Source organism: Glycine max, chromosome 6 (genome assembly GCF_000004515.6).
Source record: "Glycine max cultivar Williams 82 chromosome 6, Glycine_max_v4.0, whole genome shotgun sequence".
NCBI lineage: Eukaryota > Viridiplantae > Streptophyta > Magnoliopsida > Fabales > Fabaceae > Glycine > Glycine max.
In genome coordinates this window covers 47,837,480-47,864,784 of record NC_038242.2, presented here as the reverse complement: position 1 = coordinate 47,864,784, position 27,305 = coordinate 47,837,480, and the positions used below count along the sequence as shown (strand labels likewise).

Sequence of the window (27,305 nt, the reverse complement as noted above, 5' to 3'; positions counted from 1 at the left end):
ATATGGCCTAAAACAAGCCTCTAGACAATGGTTCTGTAAGTTCTCCACTACTCTTCTTAGTCATGGATTCCATCAATCCAAACATGATTACTCCCTTTTTACCATTGGCTCAGGCAATTCCTTAGTCATTTTACTAGTATATGTAGATGACATCATCCTGTCAGGGCCCAATATTGCCTCCGTACAAGCTGTTCAGACCAAATTACAGTTTTTGTTTCAATTGAAGATCCTTGTCCCTTTGAAATATTTTCTTGGCTTAGAAATAGCCAAATCCAGTAGAGGTATCTCACTATCCCAACGAAAGTATGCTCTATCTCTTTTGGAAGATACAGGTTTCTTGCCCTGCAAACCTTCCAATTTACCAATGGATCTCAATCTAAAACTCAATCTTCATGATGGAGACTTACTCCCTGATCCATCAATGTACAAAAGATTAATTGGTAGATTGCTTTATTTGACCATCTCATGGCCTGATATCACCTTTGCTGTGAATCGCTTAAGTCAGTTTATGAAAGCACCTAGAGTTCCTCACCTACATGTTGTTCATCATCTTCTGCAATATATCAAATCTGCTCCTGGACAAGGTTTGTTTTTCCCTGCTCATAACTCTCTCAACCTCACTGCCTTTGCGGATGCTGATTGGGCCAGTTGTGTTGATACCAGAAGATCCACTTCTGGCTTTTGTGTCTTTTTGGGAAACAACCTTCTTTCTTGGCATTCTAAGAAACAACCCACTGTTTCAAAATCATCCACTGAAGTTGAATATCGTGTCTTGTCTTCTGTTACTAGTGAAATTGTTTGGTTAAGCAAGTTACTTCTTCACTTTGAAGTTCATGTGCCCTCTATGATGTTATTTTGTGATAATAAATCTGCTATAAGTCTTGCTTCAAACCCTGCTCATCATGAACGATCCAAGCACATTGACATTGATCATCATTTCATTAGAGAATATGTTCAGTCCAAAGTAGTCAAGCTTGTCCATGTCAAGAGCCAACACCAGGTTGCAGATGTTTTTACAAAAGCACTTCCAAGCCCGATTTTTGGTAAATTCATTGCCAAGTTAGGAATGATTAACATCTATTCGCCAACTTGAGGGGGGTATCACGATTAAGCAGTTGAAGTTAGTTACTAGGAGTTATTAGAAGTTAGGTGAATAGTTACTTAGTTATGTTACTAGAAGTTATTGAAGTTAGTTACTAGGAGTTACTAGAAGTTGGTTATTCTCTATATTTGTATAAATAAACCACCTTTGTAATACTTTGATGAATGAATTCGAAAACTATAATTCATTTCTTTCATTCTTGATGCTTCACAGCAACATGAAGTGGAGTATCTCCTCTTAGGTTTCTACTATTAAGAAGGTTAGGAAAGTGATCACAAATCAACTCTACAATCTTTTTTTTTCCCAGATCTGTTGCCACGTGAAGTAACGAATCACCTGTCGCAGTTAGGGGTGGAAATAGGTCAGGCCGGCGTACAGGGGCCAACGACCTGGCCTACATAAAGCCTGACCTGAACTGACCTATTTAATTAAAAGGTTAGGCTTATGCTTTTTTAAAAGCCTATTAAATTAAATAGACATGGCTTAGGCTTGTTAAAAAGCCTTATAAGCCTGATAGGCCAGCCTATATATATATATATATATATATATATATATATATATATATATATATATATTATTTTTTGGGTACAATTAATTTTTTTTTAAACTAGCAGACTTTGGTTACACATTACTGCTCCATAACTTCCATTCCTATAATCAACTAAGATTTTAAATACAATTTAGGTGTGAGTCATGTGTCCCTTTATATTACTCATTATTTTTATTGGCTTTCCTATTCTCATTAACGTTTCCTTTTCCATTAACTTTCCTATTACGTTCCTACTCCAAAGAATACAAATATAAGAAGACTTTTTAAAAAGGCTATCAGGCCAAGCTAGGCTTTTAAAAAGGTCAGGCCGAGCCAAAATAAAAGCCTTTGATAGGCTATAGGTCAGGCTCAGACCTCAAAAATTCATTGTAGGCTAGGCTCAGGCCTCTTAAAGCCTGGTCTGACCTGACCTATTCCCACCCCTGGTCGCAGTGACTTGATTAATAATAATATCAGACAAAGGCAATTTCCTTTCCATACATTCTTGCTTCAACACTTCAATAAAGTTATCAACATTTTCATTTTCAACTGCTTTATATAACTCAGAAATCATAGTTTTTTTCTTGCCAACAAGTTCCTTATGCAGCAATCCCGCTTGTGAACCTGTTGAATCTTGACCTGATAATTTGGTAATCTTCAGTTCCTCCATCCTCTTGTTGCATCTCTCTTTCCAGCTTGCATCATCCAATTCGATAGGAATTTCCAAATGATCATGACCCATGTTTTTAAGCTAAATGATGATTAGAAACACCTTAATCATATGGACTAAACCTAGAAAGATCAATATTGTAATTAATTAAGGTAGTGGCAACAGATATGATCCCGCAGTATAATGTAGGAAGACATCTATATGATCAATTTACATTGATGGTAAAAGTACATACAATTAGAAAAACAACAAATCAACTATTTAATATAAAATTTAGATTGATGATAAATAGATAAATAAATTATTAAAATGATTCAGGTCAAATCTGACAACTCACGTCTCATTAAAATCATAAAATCAATTGGCATCACACCTAAATTAATCCTGAAGCCTAAAATAATTATATTTTTTGTTTAAATAATATGTATCCTGATTATTATTTCTTGGAATATAAGTATGAGATAAAGTATTTTATCTAGTGTTGAGGTGTTTGACAAGTGTACCAAATCGCTCTAAGTAGTAATTCTCGAAAGTTCGAGTATCGTTTCCACAGGGATTTTATTGCACTTTATTGAATGCTCTTCAATTTGTAAGTAGGAAGTAAATAGTAAAAACAGGAATAGGCGCAAGAATAAATTGCTATGACTAGATCAAATAGTTTAGAAGAACAATTGATGAAAATGCCAAGACCGAACAAACCTAATTGGCCTACGATGCATGTAATTATAATGTTCATTACCAATGCAGTTGAGTTAGTTCTACCCACATCTATTACTTTTACTTGCCCCTGATGCCTCATGATGACAAGTCTATTTTAACTACCTATCTCTCAAATGCCTTTGTGAAGATGCAATAATTAAAATGCATTAAGGTTAAATTCTAGATGTTGCTAAATGCATGGGCATTGGGCCATCATTCTATGCCTAGCAATGTTAACCCGGCTATCCTTTTCTTAATGTGTTCTATTAGGTGTTACCCTTTCCCAAACGTATAACCCCTAAAACTGGTGTATGCATTAATTCTTAAACCCTTATTAGGAAATACCCTCTCCCGAGCAAATAAATCCCAAAAGAAATTCAAGACATAAATGCAAGATAAAAAGAAAAGAATTAGAACCTAAAACCTGGAATGAATCCTCTTTGCATTGATAACTCCTGAAGTACACCATACATCGTTGGCTTTTTAGGCCTGTCAGGCCCTAGCTAGGGGATTAGCCGCTCATGGCCATTGAGGGCTTTACAAATAGGGGTGAAAGAAAGAATGGGTAATAAAAGCAAAGAATATAGAGAGAAAATGGAGAGCTCAGGCTTGGAATGCTGAGAGAAGTGCTATGAGGCGAGGTGTACGTTCTCCCTTGGCTTGGATCTCTATTTATAGGCGCAGAAATGAGCTTTGGGCCTTCAAAGGCACGCTTAGCGCGTTCAGATCGTGCGCTTAGCGCCTGCCACAAGCTTAGCGTGTGCTTCTGTTAGATTGTGCGCTTAGCGCGCGTAACGAATCATGCATCTTCGAGCTTAACGCCTCGCTTAGCGCCTGTGTTGCCTTGCACGCTTAACGTGTGACGCGCGTGTTGAGCTGGGCTTGATTCAGATTTTCTTCTTTTTCTTCAATTTCTGCCACCTTTTGCTTGTTGTACCTTTAGTTTTCATATCTGCAGCCAAAAAATTTAACTTAATTACTTTTCTAGCTTTTAATCACAAATAACTGTTAAATAATTAATTTTAAGTCAAAATTTGACTAATTTTTTACTATTAATTCACAATTATTTAACAGTTATCATCTAGTAACTAAATAAGAAAGTAGATAAAAGGAAATAAATTTGAAATTATGAAATTGTGCTACTTACTCTCAAATTAAAATGAACTCTCAAATTAAAATGATAGGTAAAATAGTATTTTTGGTCTTCTTAATTATTTTTTATTTTGATTTTAGTCTTTCTTTAAATTTATTCACAAGTTTAATTTTTTATGTCAAATAAGATAAATGTGATCCCAAAATTATAAGAATCAAAAAGATCAAATTCTGATATTAACCAAGTTTCTTTTTGGTTGAAATAGTTTAATGGTAAAAATAAATAAAATAAAAACTTCCAAATCAATTATTAAATATTTATTTTTAAAAAATCATCAAATGGAATACCAACTTTTTTTGTGGGTGAAGACAAATGAGATAACAATAAATTCATAAAACAAAGTGCTCTCCTGAACTAAAATAATAGTTGTAGAAATGTTAAAATGCACTTTATTTTTTCGTTATTAAATGTATTTATTATCTTTGATTATTTTATATAGATAAATAAAAAATAATATATGAAAAAAATTATAAAATTAATCTAATATCATCATTCATTTGTAAATTTTGTTATCTATCATTAATATTTGGAGACCATTTTTTTTTCTTACTGGGCACTTATAATGGGACCAAGGAAGTATAAGTTTAAGCCTTTTTTTGCTGAGTTTATAATTTTAAGCCATGTACATAATTATTTATTATTGCATCACTTATTTTACATTTTGCATTTAATTTCTATCAGAACCTATCATTAATTTTTTATGTTTGTTACAAAAAACATGCTATTGGATCAAAGAAATAGATTAATAATCAAAATAAGTTTTTATCTTCTTAGTGAAATTTGGGTTAAATCCAACCCCGAACCAATGGATATAATGGATTCGGAACGAATGAGAAAGAGTCCATACAAAAAACAAAGGGGTATTTCTTCTTGCAGCCGGTAGAAATCAAGGAACACTTTCTTACATTATGAAAAAGATAACTCAAAATGTAAAAGAAGTGTTCCTTATTTTCATGTGGTGTATGAAGCTTTACCCAAATAAGTTTATGTTGTGTTTGGTACTAATGACAACGAAAATAAAATCTCGACCACAGAGATGAGCAGTAGGAGTTTGCTACCACCGAGTTTATAGTGAATTAAATTTAAGGTTAAGATATATTTTTCATGTTAAAAAATACAAAATGTTTAAAATTTGTTTCAGTAAAAAAACATTATTCTCATAAAATTAAAATTTGTCTTTTTTTTTTTGAAACAAAATTAGACATCCAAACCTACATACATCGATTTTGTGCATTGGTTAAATTCATAATTGATGCAAAAAGTCATATTTTATATTTGTTATATGTCTAATCAATATAAAAATATCATATTTACATTAATTGTATGCATAGTTGGTCTAAAAACTCATTCTTGTAGGTTTGAATTTATCTAAATTTACGTTCATGTTAAAAATAATTACAAGAAAAAACATATTAAAAAATTTACAGAAATAAATTTTTAATATTTTCACATTTATGAGAATAAAAAAAATATTTTTGCATGAGCAAATTTTTGCCTTCACAAAAAAATTTTGAATAACAAAAATGATCTATAATTTCATTTACACAATGATTTTCTTTACCAACTTAATATATGCATCATAATTAATTGGTTGTGCAACTTAATGAATTTTTATGTGTCTGTTTATTTCTGTCATTCCTATTTTCATTCATACCAATCAACTTTTCACAGTATTATTTTTACTCTACTTCTTACTCAGTACAAAAACAAACAACAGAATAAAACTTCTTTATTTCTATTTTAAAATTTATTTTTTTTCAAATTATTTCTCTACTCTAAAGTGTAAATCAAACAGTGTTAGAACCGTAAAAGATATGAGGAAAAGCCCGCACAATGAATGACTAGCAGACCCAAATAAATTGGTAGATAATTAAAAAATAATAAACTAAAAGTAAAGGGCAAGAATTTGAAACGAGATCACTGTGTAGAAACAATTTTTTTTATTATTTTTTTCTGAATAATGTAGAAACTAATGTACCTGTGTTGTGCATCTGACTACATAATAACTTTTCTTATTTTTCTTCACCTAATTCTATCATTTTTTACATTTTCACGGAGAATTATTATGCCGTGATAGATATTGCTAGAAAAAGAAAACATCAAATCAGTGTTCATAATTCATAAATAATTTAAACAAGATCGGATTAGAAATACCATATTTATCTCCTCTTCAATTCCTTCTAAGGTTCTACTTCTACCCAGGGAAATTTCCTTATGTTCTATTTATAGATATTTTTTATTCCATTCTTAATTGTTAATTAAAGGATTTAAAATTCTAAATTGATTGTGCAAGTTTCCTGCAGCATCACGACCTTTTTTCTTTTTCTTTTGAAATTGCATGCAACTTCAGGAACGGATTACAGAACAGGGAGCAGGACAATCTGGATTCAAAAACAGACTAAAAATTGAAAACAACATAGCAATAACGTTTTAAGTTTTTTTTCTTTTCCGGATGAAGTCAAAACGTACGTGATGACACCTAACAATATTTTTTTCTTGATATATATATTTAAAATCTTAAAAAAACTTGAAAATAAAAATCATTTTTAAGAAATAAAAAACAGAAAATAAGCCATCAAATCAAACATTACCTTAATTTTTAACTAAATTTTTCAGTTTCAATTTGACAAACAAATCCCAAGTTTCATGTCATACATAAAGGAAAGTTAAATGAGCAAGATCTGAATTATCTTTCTTATTCTATCCCAGTAAAAACAATAATAACTTCTACTCAATTGCCTTGTTGCACATGCTCTTCTAATCAATTGTCCTTGTCCTTGTTTGCTTTCTGAGAATGAAGAAGAATTTTGGGCTTACCACCTATTGTCGAGAAAAGAATCGAACAGCAATAAAGAGGTCGAAGTATTGGACTATGCACTATAATTGCATCAGTGTTCGCTTTTTCTTGTAGATATGATAGTACTGAAGGTAGTATTAACGTAACGGTGTAGAAAGCGAGCACGCATCCAATGCCGCTTGTAGCAATTGTGAGTAAATAGTTATTGGCCACAACTATAACTACAGCAGCTATAAACGCCACTGGTGCTGCGAAAAAGGCATATAACAAACACACGAGCGAAAATTGAATTGTAGGAGTAAGTTCAGACTGAAGAACCATTCCCACAGACAGAAGTGCACATGCCATTGCGGAGCTACACATAGTTATGATATTGAAGATGGTGAATATCACGAATAATGGTTTACGAGCCAAAACTGCAGTTCCTCTAATTTTAGGGTTTGGGTCATCAGAGCTATATACACCTCCTGGTACAGTAAAAGCAGCTGCAAATGACACTGTCATCAACAACGCTGCAACAATCAAAAATGCCTGACGGGTGTCTTTTTCAGGCTGTGATTGGAGTTGAAAATCAGAGGTGTCTTTTTCAGGCTGTGGTTGGCGTTGAGAATGCAACATGTGATTTACATGGACTCCAGCTCTTTTTAATAACTTCATGGAAAAAATCTAGCTACATGGAAATATTGTAAAATTTCAAAGTAGAAAAGCAGAAGTAAACATAAAAAATAATTATGCATATATAATCAAGCAGTAGAATTTCATGTTGTGACTGAATATACAATAATAGATTAAAATTAAATAATATAAATCACGAGAGTTTAATAGATTATTTTTTTAAATGACCAAAAAGAGAATAATTCTATAATGGGGACCAACAAGTTATTATAACATAGGATTCAATATCGTTACATCTCATTTTCTTTAATTACATTTGATCTTTTCTATCCACAGAGACATGTTAATCTATTTATAATGAAGTCAAGATGAAGCGCATACCTCTCTTCTACGCAACATTGGATGTTTAAAGGTCTTACTGATATCTCCAGCCGTTAAACCGTCTTCATTCGTGAGATTCAGATCAGTCCTATTATCCTCTGTGATCAACTTGATAACTTGCGGAAATAAATTTTTGGAAGCCAAATGCAATGATGTGTTTCCATCATAGTCTTTCTGGTTTATATGTAGATCATCAGTGTTGCAATTTCCTAGTAGGTATTCTACCACATTATCTCTTCCATTCTTTGCCGCAATGTGAAGAATGTTTTGACCCTTTTGATTGAGGAGAACATAAGGATTAATGGGCCATCCGGATCCAGGTTCAAAGAATTCTTTTACCATCTCAACACAACCCCTTTTGCAAGCAAGATGAACGGGAAGACGGCCCTTCTTGTTTCGTTCCAAGGCAGTTTGATCCAATTTATTTTGCAATGATTTTTTTAATAAAATACGAAATTCGTCAACATAACCAATGTCAGCTGCATAATGAAGGGGAGTATTTCCATCTTCATCCCTTAAATAAACTAGCTCGGGCCTTATTTCTATAATCGCTTGTATCATAACTACAATAGAACAAATCAAAGTAAAATAAATTAGTTAGGTCTTGTTTCTGGACATGATTAAAAACTATTAAATATTTTAATTGTTGGTGTCTGTTTTTATTCTTCTCGTTTATACTTAATTGAATGAGTTAGGAATATTGTCAAGAATTATGTTTAATATTATGGGATGATAATCGGATTATGTTGGAATCCTAGATATTTTATCTTAAAAATTAAAGGTCTTATCTTAACTTAGAAGAATAATATGAGAATCAATACATGTTAAAAGAGTAATCAATGACTAGATTTTAATGTGAACGAGTTATTAAGAATACCAAATTAGAATTAGATGTCTTCATAAAAAATGTAATGTTAGATGTTACTAACAAATAACTTTAGTTTCACCTAATTTAGACTTATGTAACACTATATATAAACAAATTTGTAAGCAAAGGTCAAACTATCAAGATTCTACAATCAATTTGTATTCTTCCTAAATATTGTGTCTATTGGTTAATTTGAAAAAATCGAGATGATACTGGATAAATCTGAAGTCGTGTATAACACTTTCAGATTGAATCAAATTTCGGGGTTCAACCAAAATTGTTCAATCGGATAAAATCAGAAGATTATAATTCAAGAGTTTTGTTTTGGTCTTGTATGTTTTGCCACCCGTTATGCTTTATGAACCAGAATGATTATTTATGATCAAAGAAAAGGTGGTTTTTGGCGGTTGATGGAAGTTATTTCTTTTTAAAAATTGCCGTTGATGGAAGTTTTAGTAACTTCCATGTAACTTCCAACCGTTGATGGAAGTTTTAGTAACTTCCATGTAACTTCCAACATTTGCCTAAACCGAACATCTCGTTATTACATTAAAACAAGCGTGCACTCTTATTTTAACATAATAAAGAGATCAATTGCACTAAAATGTCCAACAGTGTCTACATCTCACAAAGGTCATAGAGGTGTAGCATAAAGTGATAGAAGTAATACTCAAATCTTAAGGATGTTGAATAATGTGTTATCGCATGAAATGTCATAGTGTAAATGAAAGCCGTCGAGAAATCAAAAATCAAGGATATGTTACAAATGATATTATAGTAAACTTCTCTTCCAGGACAATGTGGTTCAAGGAAGAACCAGACAAAAGCTGGTGAGCATATAACACTCTAAACAAATCATGCCAAAAAGGGATCTAGAGACCGTATAGTTATGAGACTATACGGTTGATGATTACTTAAAGGATTGGTATTACTTATACCAACATGGTGTACATATTTTTCGATAGTCTATCACTTAAAATTTTCACAGTTAAACGTGTTAGGCTTGAAACAATTTCAGGATGAATGACATTCTAGGAAATTTGCCAGAAAACATGTAAGTGAAAGCAAAATACGTCAAAAAATCTCATTTTAGCTTGTGGAGATAGTAATCCATCATATAAATAGGTAGAATTGGTGGTCAAGGTCTAAAAAAAATTATTTACGTTGAAGTATTCATACCAATAAGAATGTTGAGTGAATTATTACAATGTGAAATGCAGGTAAGATTTACTCAGAAGTAAAAAAATCATGAATGTTATAGGTTATCCTTTAAATAAAATAGGTTGATAAAATTATATTTTATCTAAATTATTTTGAGCAAAAATGAGGTTAGATAATTTCATCATAAATAATTGGTGAAATTTTCTTATGTACTACTTTAAATGGTTACTTGCATGTATTAATTTAATCGAATATTTATGATTATTTTTGCTTAGATTGGGTTAGACAATTATTAGACCCGAATTAGTTAGTAAGTTGATATATATATATATATATATATATATATATATATATATATATATATATATATATATATATATATATATACCAACAAAAAAAAATCTATAGACTGACCTCTGAATCATTTAACCCATGACTTGTTTTGCCTAACCTAATTGTGAATATTAGTGCTTGGTATAAACATATTTGACTAATTCTATTTACAAGTTTATTCGTCGAGTACTTAATTCTTCTAAAAAAAAGTATTTAATTGGAAACTAAATGTTTATTCAAACACACGAACCATAAATCAAGCACTTTAATATTTATTTTATTCCATTATAATTATTGTGTAAAAAAAATATTTCAAAATAATTGTTATTTTAGTTTTTTAATATAACATTAATTTTTTTCACATATGATGTTAATAATAGGCTTAAATACATTTGAAATCTTTCATATATATTTAATTTTTGTTTTAAGTGTTTAATAATTTTTTTCTTTACACCAAATCTATGATATATTAAAAGTTTTATTTAGAATTTTTGTCGTCAATTAAATGATATCGTGATATTATCCCAATAACTTTTTTAATATATATCAATTATTAGAATGATATTTCATCATTATTTAATTTATGATAAAATTTAAAATAAAACTTTTAATATATGAGAGTCTCATAATAATAAAAAAAATATTAAGACTCAACAAAAATTAAATATATTTTAAAGATCTAAAAGTTATTTAAACCTTAATAATATTAATGATGAACAATAAAATTCATAAATAAATTAATGACAATATAACATTAATTTCTTATCATTTAAAATAATAGTAATTTGGTGTAAAGAAGGATTACCTTTTTTTTTATGCTGTACAGCTGTGTGGAGTGGAGAACTTCGACGACACTGTGAAAGCGGCTGGTCCGCAGGTAATGGAATTTGCAACAGAAGTTCGAGAATTTGCTCATTACCATTCACCACTGCCAAACACAGTGGTGATCTCTTTGACTTGTTCAAACAATAGGCTACAGCCTTATCCTGGTCGAAAATCTCTTTAACCACATCAACATCCCCACTGTAGACAGCCTCGTGCAAAGGAGTATTCCCACATTCATTTGTTTCTCTTGCTATCTTTTTATCTTTCATCTCATCATATGTTGACTTCTTTGTGGCATATTGGGAGAGAATCAACTTGACTGTCTCATATTTCTTAGACCTCGCAGCAACATGAAGTGGAGTGTCACCTCTTACATTTCTCCTAATTAGAAGCAAAGGAAAGAGATCACAAAGCACCTGCACAATACTTTTTTGCCCCATATCTGCTGCCACATGAAGCAGTGAATGACCTGCTAGGGTGACTTTATCAAAAACATCAGACAAACGTAGCTTATTTTCCTCACATTGTTGCTTCAACACCTTAACAAAGTTAGCACCATCTCCTTCTTCAACAGCTTCAGACAACTTGTAAATCATAGCTTTTCCAACAATTTCCTTATGCAGTAGTCCCACTTGTGAAGCTGCATCTGGACTTGGGAAATCCACGTCAATTCTCAGTTGGTCCATGATTTACGTATGCTAAGCGATTAAGGTTGTAATGTAATTGCAGTGCTGAGAACTAACAATACCTGTAGTTGGTAGTATTAATCAAGCTAGGAGTGAAGGTGTTGTATTAGTGTACGTGGAGTAGTTTGTAGCTTTAATAGGTGCCTAGCAATTTGTGGTTGACGTCAAGTCTTATCTTTTAACCATCTTACTCGTGAGTGGAAAAGGAATATGGTACGGATGTTTCAAATTTGTGATCTTAAATCAATATATTTTCAAATTTGTTTTATTAAAAATTAAAATTTTAATCTTAACCATAATTTTATCAATTATAATCTAACGATTAAAATGAACTTTTCTCATATAATATTTTTTTATTTACTTACTGAGTACAAAAATCCCAAATTTTCATCCGCATCAAATATAATAGAAAATTAGTAAACAATAAAAAATTTGAAACTTAAATTCTCATCCTCATTTTATCCCGATAAAAGCAGTATGATAGTAAACAATAGCATATAGTTCAATGTCCTTGTTACATGCTCTTCTAATTAGTCATCTTGGGGCAAAATGACGTAAGGGGTGGTTTTACTAACTTTTTTACATAAGGATTTCTTTGAAAATAATTTTTGTAGGGAGTCTTTTTTTTAAGGTATCTCGCCAGCAACACCAACAGGTTCTTCATGCATGGGGTTCCGCCACTCCCATTAGCGAGATACCCCATGCCCACCATCAACTCCATGCATCCATCCATCAGTGCAACATCATCCATGTGTTTATTTTCGCCAGTCAGGTATTGGTGCAGACTAGTTTCGCTAGTGCCATTTGCGGGATTCCCTAAGGTTGGTTCCGCCAGTGCCATTTGCGAGATTCCCTTCGCCCGTTGGTGCGTGTAACAGTACAACATGTGAGGGGATGAGGGGTAGGTTTTAGTATAGGCTTCATGCATGGCTGTGTCTTTTTGCTAGGGTTCAGTATAGGGTTTTCAAAAATAATGAAGAAAACATTAAATAGGGTTTCAGACATAACAGGCTTTAAATTTTTTTTTTTACGTTGTAAGGAAAGTTTTTCCTTTGCTTTTAAATAGGAGTCTTTGCACCTACAATATCCATCAAATACGCGTTCTTCTCTTCTCTTCTGATTGAGTGTTTTGAGTTTTTGGAGTTTAAGTTTGTGGTGTTTGAAACAAAATTTGACTGGTGGTTGTGTTATTGAAAGCTTCAATTAGGTATGACATAAATTTTTATATTATTATTATTCAATTTTAGTTAGTAATTGTTTCAGTTAGTAATGATTTTAGTTAGTAATAATTTGAGTTAGTAATTATATTACTTAAATTTTCAATCAGGTAATATAATTAGAATTGATATTTAATTATTTGTAATTATTTTAGTTAGTAATTATATTTAAAATAAAATATAAGTGAATTCAAGAAAATATTAGATAGTATTAGATAGATGTTATTTGTTATAGTCGGGAGTAGGTAGATGTGTTTAAAAAGAAGTAGATAATATTAGATAGATGTGTTTAATTTGTCGTAGCTATGACTAGTGTAAAAATAATTAATTTTATTTGTTATAAAAAAATTGTAGATAATATTAGATAAGTGTGTTTATAAAATACTGTGTTTAAATTTTTATACATATATCTAGTGTTAAAAAAAATATTTCTTGTTTAAATTTTCGTAATGTTATTTGTTATAAAATAAATGATAGATAATATTAGGTAGGTGCATTAAAAAAAATTTGTGTTTAAACTTTCGTAATTATTTCTAGTGTAAAAATAAATTAATGTAATTTGTTATAAAAAAATATAGCTAATATTAGGTTACGTTTGTTTAAAAAATACAATCCGTTTTTAATTTTTTTTTTACTTATTTGTAGTGTAAAAAAATCAATGTCATTTTTTATAAAAAAAAAATTAAATAATATTAGGTTACATTCGTTTAAAAAATATTATTTGTTTTTAATTTTTTGTACTTTGTAAAAATAAATTAATGTCATTTGTTTTAAAAAAATAAATTATAGATAGTATTAGGTAGGTGCATTTAAAAAATATATGTGTATAATTTTTTTAGTTATTTCTAATATAAAAATAATTCAATGTTATTTGTCATTTAAAAAAATTATTGATAATATTAGGTTGTGCCTGTTTAAAAAGTACTATGTGTTTTTTAAAAATAATTCAATCTTAATTGTAGATTTAGAATATTTAATTTTTAAGTTATTAAAATTGCTCTGAGATGAAGTTTTATTATTTCTTGAATGAACTTTTAATTTGTAGTATTTATTAGATATAGATAAATGTTTTTAATTGAAGATTTGTTATTTTTTGGTATGTCTCCCATTTTAATTGAAGATTATTTGATATGTAGTATTTATTAGATTTATATATATTTTTTTAGAATTAACTTATAATTCGTAGTGTGTTATTTTTTAGATTTAGAGTATTTAATTTTGGAGTTAATAAAATTGCTTCGGAGTTGAATTTTTGTTAGTATGATTAATTATATGATTAATTATTTATAAATTGTTTTGTAGGTATATTTTGGTATAAGATGAATTCTGTTATAGTAGTCTTGTATTTCAATGGAAGGGTATATGAAGAGAATACATGTATAATATTTGAAGGCACTAAAAAAGCAATTCAAATTAATCGTGGAATAAGTTGTAATGCTTTGAAAAAAAATAGGAGAAAAGGTAAGGTTAACAAATAGTGAAATTATTTCTTGTATAAGCTGCAGATTTTTAGTTTCAGGAAAATATATTGCATTACAAAATTGTGATGACGAAGATGTTGAAACTATGATCGAAAGTTTTCGGTAACAAGAACAAATGTCAGTTTTAATATTATACATAAAAAAAGGATGTTGCTAGTGGTTCTGTGTTTCATTCTACAAATTCTGTTAGATCATGTGGACATAATTTATTTAATCATGAGACGGAACCGTCAAGAAATGTAAGCAATTTACATGAGGATGAAGATGAAGATGATGATGATTATCTTGTGTCTAATTCATACGTTGAAGACTCTTTAGATGAATATGATAGTGTTGATGGTATATCTGATACAGACGATAAAGTCGCTGACATTCACCCAAAAAAGAAATATAAAAATATATGATACAACGTATACGTTTGCTCATAAATGTATGAAATTGGTGTAACAGATGCAAGGGTCACGATAAGAACTTGTTTCTCCCATAGCCATTAATCCAATAGCTAATCCATCTCAAGCATACAGGTCCCCTTCTAAGTCAACTGGCATCGAAAATGATTGCCACGCCCACCTTCCATGGCTCCAAGCATCAAGGTTCAATTCAAAGCAAAATGGCCTTACCTATTTGTCTGATTAAGAAGGAAACTTCCATTTAAAAAGAGAAAAGTGCAAGCAAGACCTAATGTTTAACATGCTGACTAATGTACAATAAAACAATAGCCTAGCCTTTATTCCACAAGGTAACTAATAAATAGTGACTAAATAAAATCCAATAGATATTTCATGAAGTATCTGACCACTGACATAATAATGTAAACACTAAAATTAAATCAATATCATACAAAAAAAATCATTAGCAGAGATTAATGTTCTAATTTTAAACAAGTTTCAAAAAAGAGGAATGGAGAAAATCGATCTGTTTTAATGCTATAGATTTAATCTAATACATAACCATTTTCAAGTTCATAAATTATAGTATACATCAAAGTACAGTCTACAAGCGTACTTGCCTCTTCAGACCATTTAACACTGAGCCTGATGCATGATAATAGGTATTTGAAACAAACTAGTGAAAATAAATGAAAAAGGAAATCCAAGATAACTCAAATAAGAAAATTATCATCCATTAATACATCATTCATTAACCAAAATTCCAAAAGTAACTCCATTTTCACTTTTTAGAACCAGAAGTAGTAGTCTATAGAAATATGTAACAAAGCACAAGAAGAAATACGCAGTAGTTGACCAGGTACTCTACTGAAAGAACAAATGTATTAGAAAAACAGTAGACATTGTACTAGTGGCCAGTTGTTTTACAAACTAAGTAATTATATAGATAGAATAATAGGCTCAGATCATCCACGACAGGAGTATTACCTTTATCAATCCCTTAATCATAAAATATGCATCCAAATTACAAATAACTAACAAAGCATATAAACTATAAATAAAGGGCAAACATAACAGGATGCAGTTAGAAACAAATGACAAAATCCAATATTTTCTTTTTCCATTTTTAATAAAAGATAAAACCTGATCTTGACAGTGTGAAAGAGATGTGTGCAAAAAAAAGAAAGTTGCTGTTGTGTAGTGTGTATCGTGTTAGTCTCACATACAACAGGTCCCCAAACTTGTTTAGGGAAAGCAATAAATATTGTTTCAAAATTCAGTATTTTCCAATCATTAGAGACATAGTTTTCTACTTTTCTTAGTAAGCTTTATTCACAAAAGGAAGAAGCTAATTAGACAATCTTGAAAACCTGAATACAAAATTCCCTTAAACTAAATAACTTAAATGCGTTGAAAAATTGTAAATTGTAATCATTTAGGAAGTTGGAAGAATCTTTTACATTAGGTAATTAGACTTCTACAGTAAGTGTGTCATAAATTATTATACTAGTGTCACACACAGAGAAGAGGGAGATTTACTTGTACAGAAACAAGTGACAGGCCTACCCATTTGCACATCTCAGAATTTGACCTGATAAAATTCTTGAACTGATCAAAACTCCCGGAGGGATCTTTTGGGAAATCCTGATTCCAATTTCGATGTTTCAATGGATCAGATAATGGTTTAATTCATATATGTCACAGGAAGAGAAGACTAAAGAAGTATTGAATTAACAAAAACATTATTGAGATAATGGTTTCAATGGATGAGATAATGGTTTAATGCATTGTGTAATCGATTACACCTTTGTGGTAATCGATTACCAGTGAACAGTTTTGAAGAAAAAGTGAAGAGTTATAACTCTTAACATAGTTTTCTCAAAAGTCATAACTCTTTCAATGGTTTCTTTGAACAAACATGAAGAGTCTATAAAAACATGACTTTGGCACACATTCAATATACGTATGATATTCTTCCAAACAATTCTTTTTCACAATCTTTCTCTAATCATTGCCCATTACTTTTTATTTGCCAAAAAGCTTTCTAAACTTTGTTTCAAACTTTATTTTTTTTGCAAGTGGAAAGTCTGCGAAAAACAAAAGTGTGCTATTTTTTCATCCCTTCTCCCTCTTGTTAAAAGATTCAAAGGACTAACCGTCTGAGAATTCTTTTGATTCTCTCTTCTTCCTTTTGTCAAAAGATTCAAAGGACTAATCGCTTGAGAATTCTTTTGATTCTTTCCTTTTTCTTTATACAAAAGATTTCAAAGGATTAACCGCCTGAGATATCTTTTGTATCCCCATCACAGAGAATTCAAGGGACTAACCGCCTAAGAATTCTTTGTCTTAACACGTTGGAGAGTACATCCTTTGTGGTAGAAGTAGAGGGTATATCTACTTGGGTTGTTATACTGAGAACAAGAGAGGATACATCTCTTGTGGATCAGTTCAAGTGGAGGGTACATCCACTTGGTTGCTCAAAGAGAACAAGGGAGGGTACATCCCTTGTAGATTTTTGCTTGTAAAGGATTTTACAAGGTCATTGGAAATCTCAAGAACCGGTGGTTGCTTGGGGACTGGATGTAGGCACGGGTTGTTGCCGAACCAGTATAAATCTTGTATTTGTCTTCTTCTTCCCTACACTCTTTAATTTTTGTTGTGTACTTTTTATTTCCGCTTTACTTTTGTCTAAGTTATTGTTTCTATTTTTTACTTTCTAATCACTTAGTAGTAAAGTCTAATTAAATCTAGTAATATTAAGAAGGATAAATTTTAATTAGTCAAGGCACATTCATAATTAATTCAACTCCCCCTTCTTAATTATTCCGAGGCCACTTAATCCAACACTTCTGGTCCTATGTCCACTACCTCTCCCACTTCCTCCACATGTTCTGCACTCTCTTCACAATCGCACGGAGTATATGGAGTTTGGGTTGGTCAATTTGGCCTTGAAGGTGTTCGATGAAATGCCAGAGAATAATTTTGTGTCTTATAACACGGTCGCTCAACTTTGTCATGGTCGACAACGACACTAATTTTTAGGGTTGGCTTTCTCGATTCTACCAACTTCGGATTCTTGGAATCACTCCGTCTCCATTATGTAATGTGAACTTCATTTTTCGTACCTTCATTTCTGACTATTGTTGAAGGATTATTATATGTAATAGTATATATTTTGGTGCAGGTGTTTGTGCCTTAACTAGAAACGACTTTGGAATTTTTTAAGGCCAACGGAATAAGGCTTTTATCAGTTTGGGATCAATAGTTGTAAGGTTTGTATTATTCCTTTTGTGATTATTGTTTCTGAGAATTGAGATGCTTCTTTTTTATGATTATTTTGATTTCTGTTGCCTCACAATTAAATTCGAACCTCTTGCATATTTGTATGATACTTGTTCCAATCCAATTTTATCAGATTTCGTATAATTTTTTATTGTTGGTTTCTATTATTATTTTTTATCACGTACTGCACAATTCAATTAGTTATTTCAAACAATACATTGGTTCATGGCCATTGATTTCTATTCTTATGTGAATGCAAGGGTTAGCTAAGGATTTTATAGCAAATGAAGTTGTTAATTGTGCTCGATTAATTAGGGATTGGAGCAACATGAGCAGAGACAGCTGGAGTTCCATGAGGAGCCGAATGATTTATGTCAATTGTCAGATTTAAAGTCAGATGATTCTAGAGTGGAGTTGTCTGCGGAAGCTGCGCTACAGGCAAAGCCAAAAAGGTATATGAAAAAAGTTTTATGGTTTAGTTTATGGTTGCAATTTCAGTTTTAGTTCATTGCTTGAATGTATTTTTTTTTATAGACTAGATAAATATGTGAAACAAACCTCAAAATTTGTTGGAGAAGAGGGTGCTTCCCGTAATATTGGAGGTCACACAAACAATGATGATTTAGGGAAAATTGTTGATATGTCAGATTTCCAGGTCAGATTATATGGATTATACTAGTTATTTATCTATTTTCCCAACTTTATGTTAACCTTTGTGTTTTTTAATTTTGTAGGAAAGCGAAGATGCTGATTGGACCAGGACACGAGATTTGATTAAGACTGGAGATAGAGAAGATGTGGAACTAGTAAGCTGCAATACCAAAGGGTTCATTGTAAGTAATTAGAAAGTGGTATGAAGAACTTTCATTTGTAAATAAAAAAATAGTTTCTTAGTCATCAATGATTTTTTTGTTTTTTGTATTTCTTATGAACTAAATTAAACCATTTTACAGGTTTCTTTTGGTTCCTTGGCAGGATTTCTGCCATACCATAATCTTGCTTCCAAGTGGAAGTTCTTAGCTTCTGAGTCATGGTTAAAACAGAAGGGCTTAGATCCATCAATATAAAAGCAAAACTCAGGCACCTATTACAAGTTTTGATGCTGAAATTAAGAACTTGTCTCCTGATTCTCCTCCATCTCTGGAGATTGATGGTAAAGTTGAAGATAGAATTTCACCAGATATGAAATTGGAAGATTTGCTAAGGATTTATGATCAAGGTATATACAATTGTTTAAGCGTAAAAGCTTTTCTCACAATATTTAGCACAAATAACTTCTTTTTATTTTAACTAATTAATGATGTTTCTCTATTTCTTATTTTATTAATTATTTATTGTCAGATAGTTGATTAACTATAAAGTCACACATTATCTACAAGGTATAATTATTTTCTAGTTTTTATCTATAAGTTAATATTTATCTCTAACATTATTTGCTAATTACCGACTATTATCTATAAGTCGAAAATCATCTACAAAGATTATAATAATTCCTATAAACAAGAATCAATCATTACACTTCACTCCTATACATACAAGTTTCATCGAATCCTTAACACGATAATCCCACATACTTTAGCATATGACTAACAAGCATATGTCTCTCTCTTTCACTCACTCGAGCTTATATTTAGACATGTACTTACTTGAGAGTCATTTGTTTTACAAGTTTTTCCTCTTGTCTTCTTAACAAAGGTGTCTTACGGATCGATGTGTGAAATCTAGGAGTCTACATTGATTATATCTATCTTGACATGGCAACTTCAGATTTTGATAAATACACAATCAGAGTTTGATTTTTTATTTTATATTATAAAGTACAATTTTGGGATGATTAAAAACTATCAAAATCAAGTTAATGAAAAAAATTAAAACAATATTTAAAATAGTTAATGAATTTATAATTTTTTCTGACATGATTCAGACATATTTTAATTGCCAAAAAATTATAATTTAAAATATATATAAAAACTAAATTTTAATAGTCAAAAATTTTCATAAATTATAAATTTTTTATTTCATGTGTTGCTAACATTATGCATAAGGATTTAAAAACATATTTTATAAATTTCAAAAGATTAAAAAAATTAATTCAAAATTAAAGGATTAAAATATATTATTTTTATTAATGAATTAAATAATTAATTGGCATCTACCATTATCGATCAAAGTATGGGGTGTGTGAGTGTATATAATTCTTGGTTGAAGTGAAGTCAATTTTTCACTCGTCTACTTCCGTTCCCACGCCGCCATCTTAGACTCTTCGTTTGTGACAGCCTGGCAAGACAATGGCAAAGACTTTAACAAGTCAATTTTTGTTTTTTTTTTTTTCTCAAAGACAGACCTCTTGAACTCTTCCAGCAATAAATGATCTGTTCTTCTGTACAATCAAACCTAATAATGATCAAGCATTTTATCACATGTTTAATTTAAGGGATATAATTATTTATCATATACCATATGTTGGTTCCTATTTAACATATTTATGCACAAATTTATAATTATTATGATGGATGATATATAGATGCAAAATAAAGCATAATATATATTTTAGAATTTAAATAAGTTTAGATGAAATCATATACTTATTAATATTCACTTTATCTAAACATAAACATATATATTCACTTCCAGGTTTTTTTTGGTTCGTTTAGATTTTTTTTTGGTTCTTGAAAACTTCCAGTTACTTATATCTAGTTCGTATTTTTTTTTTTAAGAAAAAAGAAACCTAATAAAATGAAGTAAATTTGTAAGTTGTGTGCTGTGTTTTATTTCAATGGTTAGTGTCTTAGTGATTAATTAATTAATGAAGTAAATATAAATAAATATATATATATATATATATATATATATATATTATAAGTAAACGTTGATTACTTTTATTTTATTTAATGAGATTATGTTGAAAATATTCTTCTTTTAATAATGAATAATTTATGTTTAATGTCAAATTTCAATGATGGATAATTTTTTTAAAAATAATTATTTATTTCTTAAAAATAACACAATTTAATGAAGTAAGGTAACTTGTTTAATTAATATAAGATAAGTTTTTTTTTCAATAAAACAGAACGGAGAAAGTACTGGTATCTCAAAAAATTATATCACTCCTGCTAAAAAAAGTCCCATACCACTATGCTCAGATAGTAGGCTAGATATAGAAAATGAGCTTACAAGATAAACACATTTGTTATTTTGATGCTATTTTCTTTCTCACAATTCTAAGATATTCTTTGCAAAACAGCTGAGATAAAGGGAGAAATGCCTGAGTCTTAATGGAAATCTATTGCCAATAATTAATAGTGAGGGGAGTATCATTTGCAATGGCAAAGAAGATAACTTTGTCATTTAAAATAATCCACACCACTGAGACATATCATAGTCTCCGTAATTGCTAACACCGTGTATTTTAAATATAGGGGGAAAAGAAAAAGAAAAAAGCGATGCAGAGACAAGGTGCATAATTTGATATGTTCAAATGGAGAAAATGTGTTCCTTGATGAGTGCTAATTACCTGACATGGTGACTTGGTGGTTAAAAGAGTGTTAAAAAGGAGTTATAAGGTTGGTTTCAACTGTATATTAGCTTCAAATAGTTGAGTTTAATTATTATGTATTGGTGGTGTAAAAATATTTAATTAAAATACATTTTTAGTTTTTTATATTTGTGATTAAATTTTGTTAGGTTTTTTATATTTTTAAAAATCTAATTTTGTCCCTTATGTTCTCTTCACTGTTTTTATTTTTTATTTTTAAGATATTAAAAACAATTACCAATATAAGATCAGAGTATTCGAAAGATTCTTCTGATCAAACAAACATAAATTGGTAAAAAAAAAATTTCCTCTTCAAATCCAAAGAATTCTTATTCATTTATACATGAATAAAAAAATATTTTTTTGAAACATGATAATTTTTTTTTGAGACACAATTTTGAATCATTTTTTGACTCATTTAAAACAAAATTTGTTCCATTAAATTCACGTAAATGAAAATTATAAAAATTTATTAATTTTTAATAAAAAATATAATAAATATAATGAAAATTGCTTGAAAAACAAATTTAATAAGCAACCAAAATATTTTAAAAAATCAAATATAAGATTATTTTTGGATTGTTAAAAGACTCACTTTTTAGACAAATGTCATTGTGTTATAGTTTTTTTTTTCAAATATCAATTGAGTTCCATGATGTCTGATATCTTAGTTAATCTAATACAAATTAGTAAAAAATTCAAAATGACATCCCAAAATTGGAAGTGATTATTATTTTAAAACAACTATTTTAACTCCCTTTAAAAATATAAAGACTAAATTAAATGATAAAAGAACCAAATTGAATATTAAAAGTACCATGAAACAAAAATTATCATTATCAATATGACTTTTTAAAATAATTATTATTAAAAAAAACTTGATTTCGATTGAATCGATGATGAAAACCATTTGCAGGCAGCAGCTTCAGCAGCAAATAATTACACAACGAAACTGCCAGTGCCAAGGCCTTGAAACGTGTACATGGAAGATGGATCCCGTTGCAGATATAATTTACACAGTACTACAAAAATCTGACTGAAATTACACTAATTACAAAGGAGAGAAAAAAAAACAAGTGTCTTTGTCTATTGAAAATTTAAAACGAAGATTTTTCTGTTTCTTTTTTAAAACACGCAAGATACCTGTAAGAAATCATTTCATCTCCATTAGATCCAGTGATGAAATGAAGTTTATCATCCAAATCTCAAGTAAAAAATAAATAAAAGCAAAAAGGCACAATAAAAAAATATAGAAAGAAAAAAACAAAGGACAGTCATGTTTTTGTGTAAATGCACCGGGCACCAAAATTCCATTTTGTATCAACTGGATGAATGATCAGTAATCAGGATAAACAAAGGAAAATTTGTTCTTATCTATCTATTGATCCAACTTCTGTGATACATTTAACAGAAGATACAGGGGGATCATTCATCAAGAGATTCTGCATTTTATTTATGATATACAGACATGAATCAATATGATACATACGTTCGTCCATTCACCCAAAAAAGAAATATAAAAATATATGATACAACGTATACGTTTGCTCATAACTGTATGAAATTGGTGTAACAGATGCAAGGGTCACGATAAGAACTTGTTTCTCCCATAGCCATTAATCCAATAGCTAATCCATCTCAAGCATACAGGTCCCCTTCTAAGTCAACTGGCATAAAAAATGATTGCCACGCCCACCTTCCATGGCTCCAAGCATCAAGGTTCAATTCAAAGCAAAATGGGCTTACCTATTTGTCTGATTAAGAAGGAAACTTCCATTTAAAAAGAGAAAAGTGCACGCAAGACCTAATGTTTAACATGCTGACTAATGTACAATAAAACAATAGCCTAGCCTTTATTCCACAAGGTAAGTAGGAAACTAATAAATAGTGACTAAATAAAATCCAATAGATATTTCATGAAGTATCTGACCACTGACATAATAATGTAAACGCTAAAATTAAATCAATATCATACCAAAAAAAAATCATTAGCAGAGATTAATGTTCTAATTTTAAACAAGTTTCAAAAAAGAGGAATGGAGAAAATCGATCTGTTTTAATGCTATAGATTTAATCTAATACATAACCATTTTCAAGTTCATAAACTATAGTATACATCAAAGTACAGTCTACAAGCCTACTTGCCTCTTCAAACCATTTAACACTGAGCCTGATGCATGATAATAGGTATTTAAAACAAACTATTGAAAATAAATGACAAAGGAAATCCAAGATGACTCGAATAAGAAAATTATGATCAATTAAAGAATTCCAATTTTTTTTACCTTGTCTCCTCCATGCATCATTTCCATGCACATATCCTGGATCAACAACAACATAATGAGGTGGAGCATTTCTCAAGAGTGGCACCCTGTCAGGAGCATATTCATCATCACTGTCATAATATTGATGTGGCCCTAGTGCTTTGAGTATCATTGCCAATAATAAAGAGAGTCCCTGCTTGTTAACAGCACAGGCAGCCATCCATTAATACACCATTCATTAACCAAAATTCCAAAAAGTAACTCCATCTTCACTTTTTAGAACCAGAAGTAGTAGTCTATAGAAATATGTAACAAAGCACAAGAAGAAATACGCAGTAGCTGACCAGGTACTCTACTGAAAGAACAAATGTATTAGAAAAACAGTAGACATTGTACTAGTGGCCAGTTGTTTTACAAACTAAGTAATTATATAGATAGAATAATAGGCTCAGATCATCCACGACAGGAGTATTACCTTTATCAATCCCTTAATCATAAAATATGCATCCAAATTACAAATAACTAACAAAGCATATAAACTATAAATAAAGGGCAAACATAACAGGATGCAGTTAGAAACAAATGACAAAATCCAATATTTTCTTTTTCCATTTTTAATAAAAGATAAAACCTGATCTTGACAGTGTGAAAGAGATGTGTGCAAAAGAAGAAAGTTGCTGCTGTGTAGTGTGTATCGTGTTAGTCTCACATACAACAGGTCCCCAAACTTGTTTAGGTAAAGCAATAAATATTGTTTTAAAATTCAGTATTTTCCAATCATTAGAGACATAGTTTTCTTAGTATGTTGTATTCACAAAAGGAAGAAGCTAATTAGACAATCTTGAAAACCTGAATACAAAATTCACTTGAACTAAATAACTTAAATGCGTTGAAAAATTGTAAATTGTAATCATCTAGGAAGTTGGAAGAATCTTTTACATTTGGTAATTAGGCTTCTACAGTAAGTGTGTCATAAATTATTATACTAGTGTCACACACAGAGAAGAGGGAGATTTACCTGTACAGAAACAAGTGACAGGCCTACCCATTTGCACATCTCATAATTTGACCTGATAAAATTCTTGAACTGATCAAAACTCCCGGAGGGGTCTTTTGGGAAGTCCTGATTCCAATTTCGATGTTTCAATGGATCAGATAATGGTTTAATGCATCTATGTCACAGGAAGAGAAGACTACAGAAGTATTGAATTAACAAAAACATTACTGAGAAAGTTCTTTATATACAATACCTTCTCCCAGTCCTGGTTTACAAATACATCAACAGTTACTGCAGCTTCCAGCATGATAAGCAAAACCACAAATACCATATACTGTAGGAAGTCAAGGTCAACAGCGCCTTAATGACTTAATGGCCACATAATGAGATTTTTTGCAATTGAACACAATGCTACTGCTGTTTAGGCTACTTGAAAGCTCAATTCAGTACATAAAATTAAAAGTTTTATCACTAAAAAATATTATTGGTGTTTGTTTAATATTTACCAAAAGTGAAATTAAGTGAAAAGTGCAAAAATAATTCAGTACACAGGAAATTTATGAATACATTCAACAGTGAAAATTCCCTTATTTAAATTATTATAGTTATCATAAATATTATTGAATCGTTTATTTTATTTAAATATTTTTTCTTAGGATGCATTAATAATTAAAAATTAGAATCAGTGCAGAAAATTAAAAGTTTCAGCAGTGAAAATTACCAGTGGTGTTTGATTAATACTTACCAGAAGTTAAATTAAGTTAAAAGTACCAAAATCATTAAGTACATGGGAGGATCAAAAGATAAATACATTAAACAGTAATCATTTCATCATTTAAATTGTTAGCTAATAATAGCTACCTTAAATATAACCTTATTTATTTTATTAAATTAAACATATTTTCATTAATGCATTTAACACTTAAAATTAAAAGTCTCTAATTTAGGTTTTAAGAAAATGGATAAAAATGTTAAGAGTAATCTTACAATGACTTTATAATTTTCTTATGTTATGATATGATATCAATAAATTTCATGTGTTATGTTGTATCGTGCCATACATACAAACTAAATTTTAAGAAATGTTATATCCTTGCTTTGCATCAGACATATCAGATACTAGTGCCTGTATTCGTGCATCATAGATTGAAATATAACGGTAGACTAAAGAAAAGGATACCAAATATAGGCAACAGCCATTAGCAGTTTCAGCAGCAACATGACCTAAACAAGTGATTACACAGAAAGCAACTCCAAGGCCAAGAAACATGTAAATGAACCTGAATGCAGAAGAAAGCAATTTGTTCACAATCTGTCCATACATAAAGATCAAAAAACTTAATAATGTAAAGAAGAATCAAACTAGCAGGAAATACTGTGTTTGGACTTTGTACACAATTCTTTCTCAAGCAAACAAATTTTAAGTACCAACCAGTGTACCTCACAAACTGAACATATCATTGTTTTAAAAAAATGGCAGCCGCATCTAACATCAAGGTTTTTGGAGTTTCTGCGACCGCAATAAACTTTCCACAATGTCGATGATTATAACAAAACCGCAATTGAAACCACAATTTAAAACCCTGAACATATCTAGATCCTAAGCCGGAACCTCAACACTGCTCCAAAACTCCGGCTTATACATAATTCATTTCCTGGTTCTCTTAATTCCATTAACAGCTAGCAAGTGGACAGAATACAAAACTCAACAGCTTTATAATGCCAAACACAACTCCCCCAATAAACAATTCTCTCTTTCACAACCTAAAACATATCTTCCACTCAAGACTTTAATAAAAAAAATCAGTTAGCACCATATAGCCAAAAAACAATTTAAAAATGTATCCTCAAAAAACATTTTTCTCTGCTCAAATCTTATTTGCCATGGGTCAATCGAAGTCCAAAAAGTTTCTGATCACAAGGGAAAAAAAAAAGGAAGAAAAAAAGGAAGAATTTTACCACGGAGGTGGGTAATCAGAATCGTGACCAAAGGGAAGTTCGCCCATCTTCCTCTGCCAAACCCTAATCATCCATGCGGAGTACAGAATCATGGCTAGCCCCGCCATCCCAATCACCGAGTTCACCAGCTTCAAAATCGATTGAATGCAGCTTCTCAACACCCTCACCATTTTTCTTTATCGATTTCTAATTTGTGGTAAATTCGAAAAAAAATAGAAACAATTTAATTCCCCCCTGAATCGAATGAAGGCAGAATTTGAAGATGGAATTAGCGTGCAAAGAAACCCTAGATTGAAATCTAGGGCTTGAATGCGTATCAATGGATTCGAAGAGGTTATTAGTTTCTTCTTTTGGTTATTTTA

General features: G+C 30.4%; 3 protein-coding genes across 5 annotated transcripts; 1 reads left to right on the top strand and 2 right to left on the bottom strand.

Annotated features, from left to right (window-relative positions):
* Window positions 1–6,721: 6,721 nt before the first annotated feature.
* Window positions 6,722–11,935, bottom strand: LOC102670379 (protein ACCELERATED CELL DEATH 6). Of its 2 annotated transcripts, none has more exons than XM_006582263.3 (3): window positions 11,114–11,935; window positions 7,947–8,509; window positions 6,722–7,620 (listed from the first exon to the last, which is right to left on the bottom strand). In XM_006582263.3, the coding sequence occupies exons 1-3, from the start codon at window positions 11,817–11,819 to the stop codon at window positions 7,537–7,539; spliced, it is 1,353 nt and encodes a 450-aa protein (XP_006582326.1). In that variant the 5' UTR covers window positions 11,820–11,935; the 3' UTR covers window positions 6,722–7,536. The 2 variants fall into 2 exon arrangements, with proteins under 2 accessions (XP_006582326.1, XP_006582325.1); XM_006582262.4 differs by having other exon boundaries at window positions 6,722–7,616.
* A 2,968-nt stretch (window positions 11,936–14,903) lies between these two features.
* Window positions 14,904–27,299, bottom strand: LOC100527459 (uncharacterized). Of its 2 annotated transcripts, none has more exons than XM_006580901.3 (6): window positions 26,944–27,299; window positions 26,165–26,264; window positions 25,238–25,318; window positions 25,006–25,110; window positions 24,009–24,180; window positions 14,904–15,145 (listed from the first exon to the last, which is right to left on the bottom strand). In XM_006580901.3, exons 1-6 carry the CDS (start codon window positions 27,111–27,113, stop codon window positions 15,138–15,140), a joined length of 636 nt encoding a protein of 211 aa, XP_006580964.1. In that variant the 5' UTR covers window positions 27,114–27,299; the 3' UTR covers window positions 14,904–15,137. The 2 variants fall into 2 exon arrangements, with proteins under 2 accessions (XP_006580964.1, NP_001236362.2); NM_001249433.3 differs by lacking the exon at window positions 14,904–15,145 and adding an exon at window positions 23,003–23,477 and having other exon boundaries at window positions 26,944–27,294.
* On the top strand, window positions 18,500–19,545 carry LOC102669751 (uncharacterized). Its single transcript, XM_014776808.2, has 4 exons — window positions 18,500–18,640; window positions 18,728–18,843; window positions 18,923–19,021; window positions 19,142–19,545. Exons 1-4 carry the CDS (start codon window positions 18,586–18,588, stop codon window positions 19,253–19,255), a joined length of 384 nt encoding a protein of 127 aa, XP_014632294.1. The 5' UTR covers window positions 18,500–18,585; the 3' UTR covers window positions 19,256–19,545.
* Window positions 27,300–27,305: the final 6 nt, after the last annotated feature.

Coding starts and splice junctions, on each gene's coding strand:
- LOC102670379 (XM_006582262.4), bottom strand. CDS start 11,819: ATGGACCAACTGAGAATTGACGTGGATTTCCCAAGTCCAGATGCAGCT. Junction 8,510..11,113: donor TGTACAGCATAAAAAAAAAG/GTAATCCTTCTT, acceptor GTTCTATTGTAG/TTATGATACAAGCGATTATA. Junction 7,617..7,946: donor CAATGTTGCGTAGAAGAGAG/GTATGCGCTTCA, acceptor CCATGTAGCTAG/ATTTTTTCCATGAAGTTATT.
- LOC102669751 (XM_014776808.2), top strand. CDS start 18,586: ATGATTCTAGAGTGGAGTTGTCTGCGGAAGCTGCGCTACAGGCAAAGC. Junction 18,641..18,727: donor CTACAGGCAAAGCCAAAAAG/GTATATGAAAAA, acceptor TTTATAGACTAG/ATAAATATGTGAAACAAACC. Junction 18,844..18,922: donor TTGATATGTCAGATTTCCAG/GTCAGATTATAT, acceptor TTAATTTTGTAG/GAAAGCGAAGATGCTGATTG.
- LOC100527459 (XM_006580901.3), bottom strand. CDS start 27,113: ATGGTGAGGGTGTTGAGAAGCTGCATTCAATCGATTTTGAAGCTGGTG. Junction 25,111..25,237: donor TAAACCAGGACTGGGAGAAG/GTATTGTATATA, acceptor AATTGGAATCAG/GACTTCCCAAAAGACCCCTC. Junction 24,181..25,005: donor TGTCACTTGTTTCTGTACAG/GTAAATCTCCCT, acceptor GTTAACAAGCAG/GGACTCTCTTTATTATTGGC.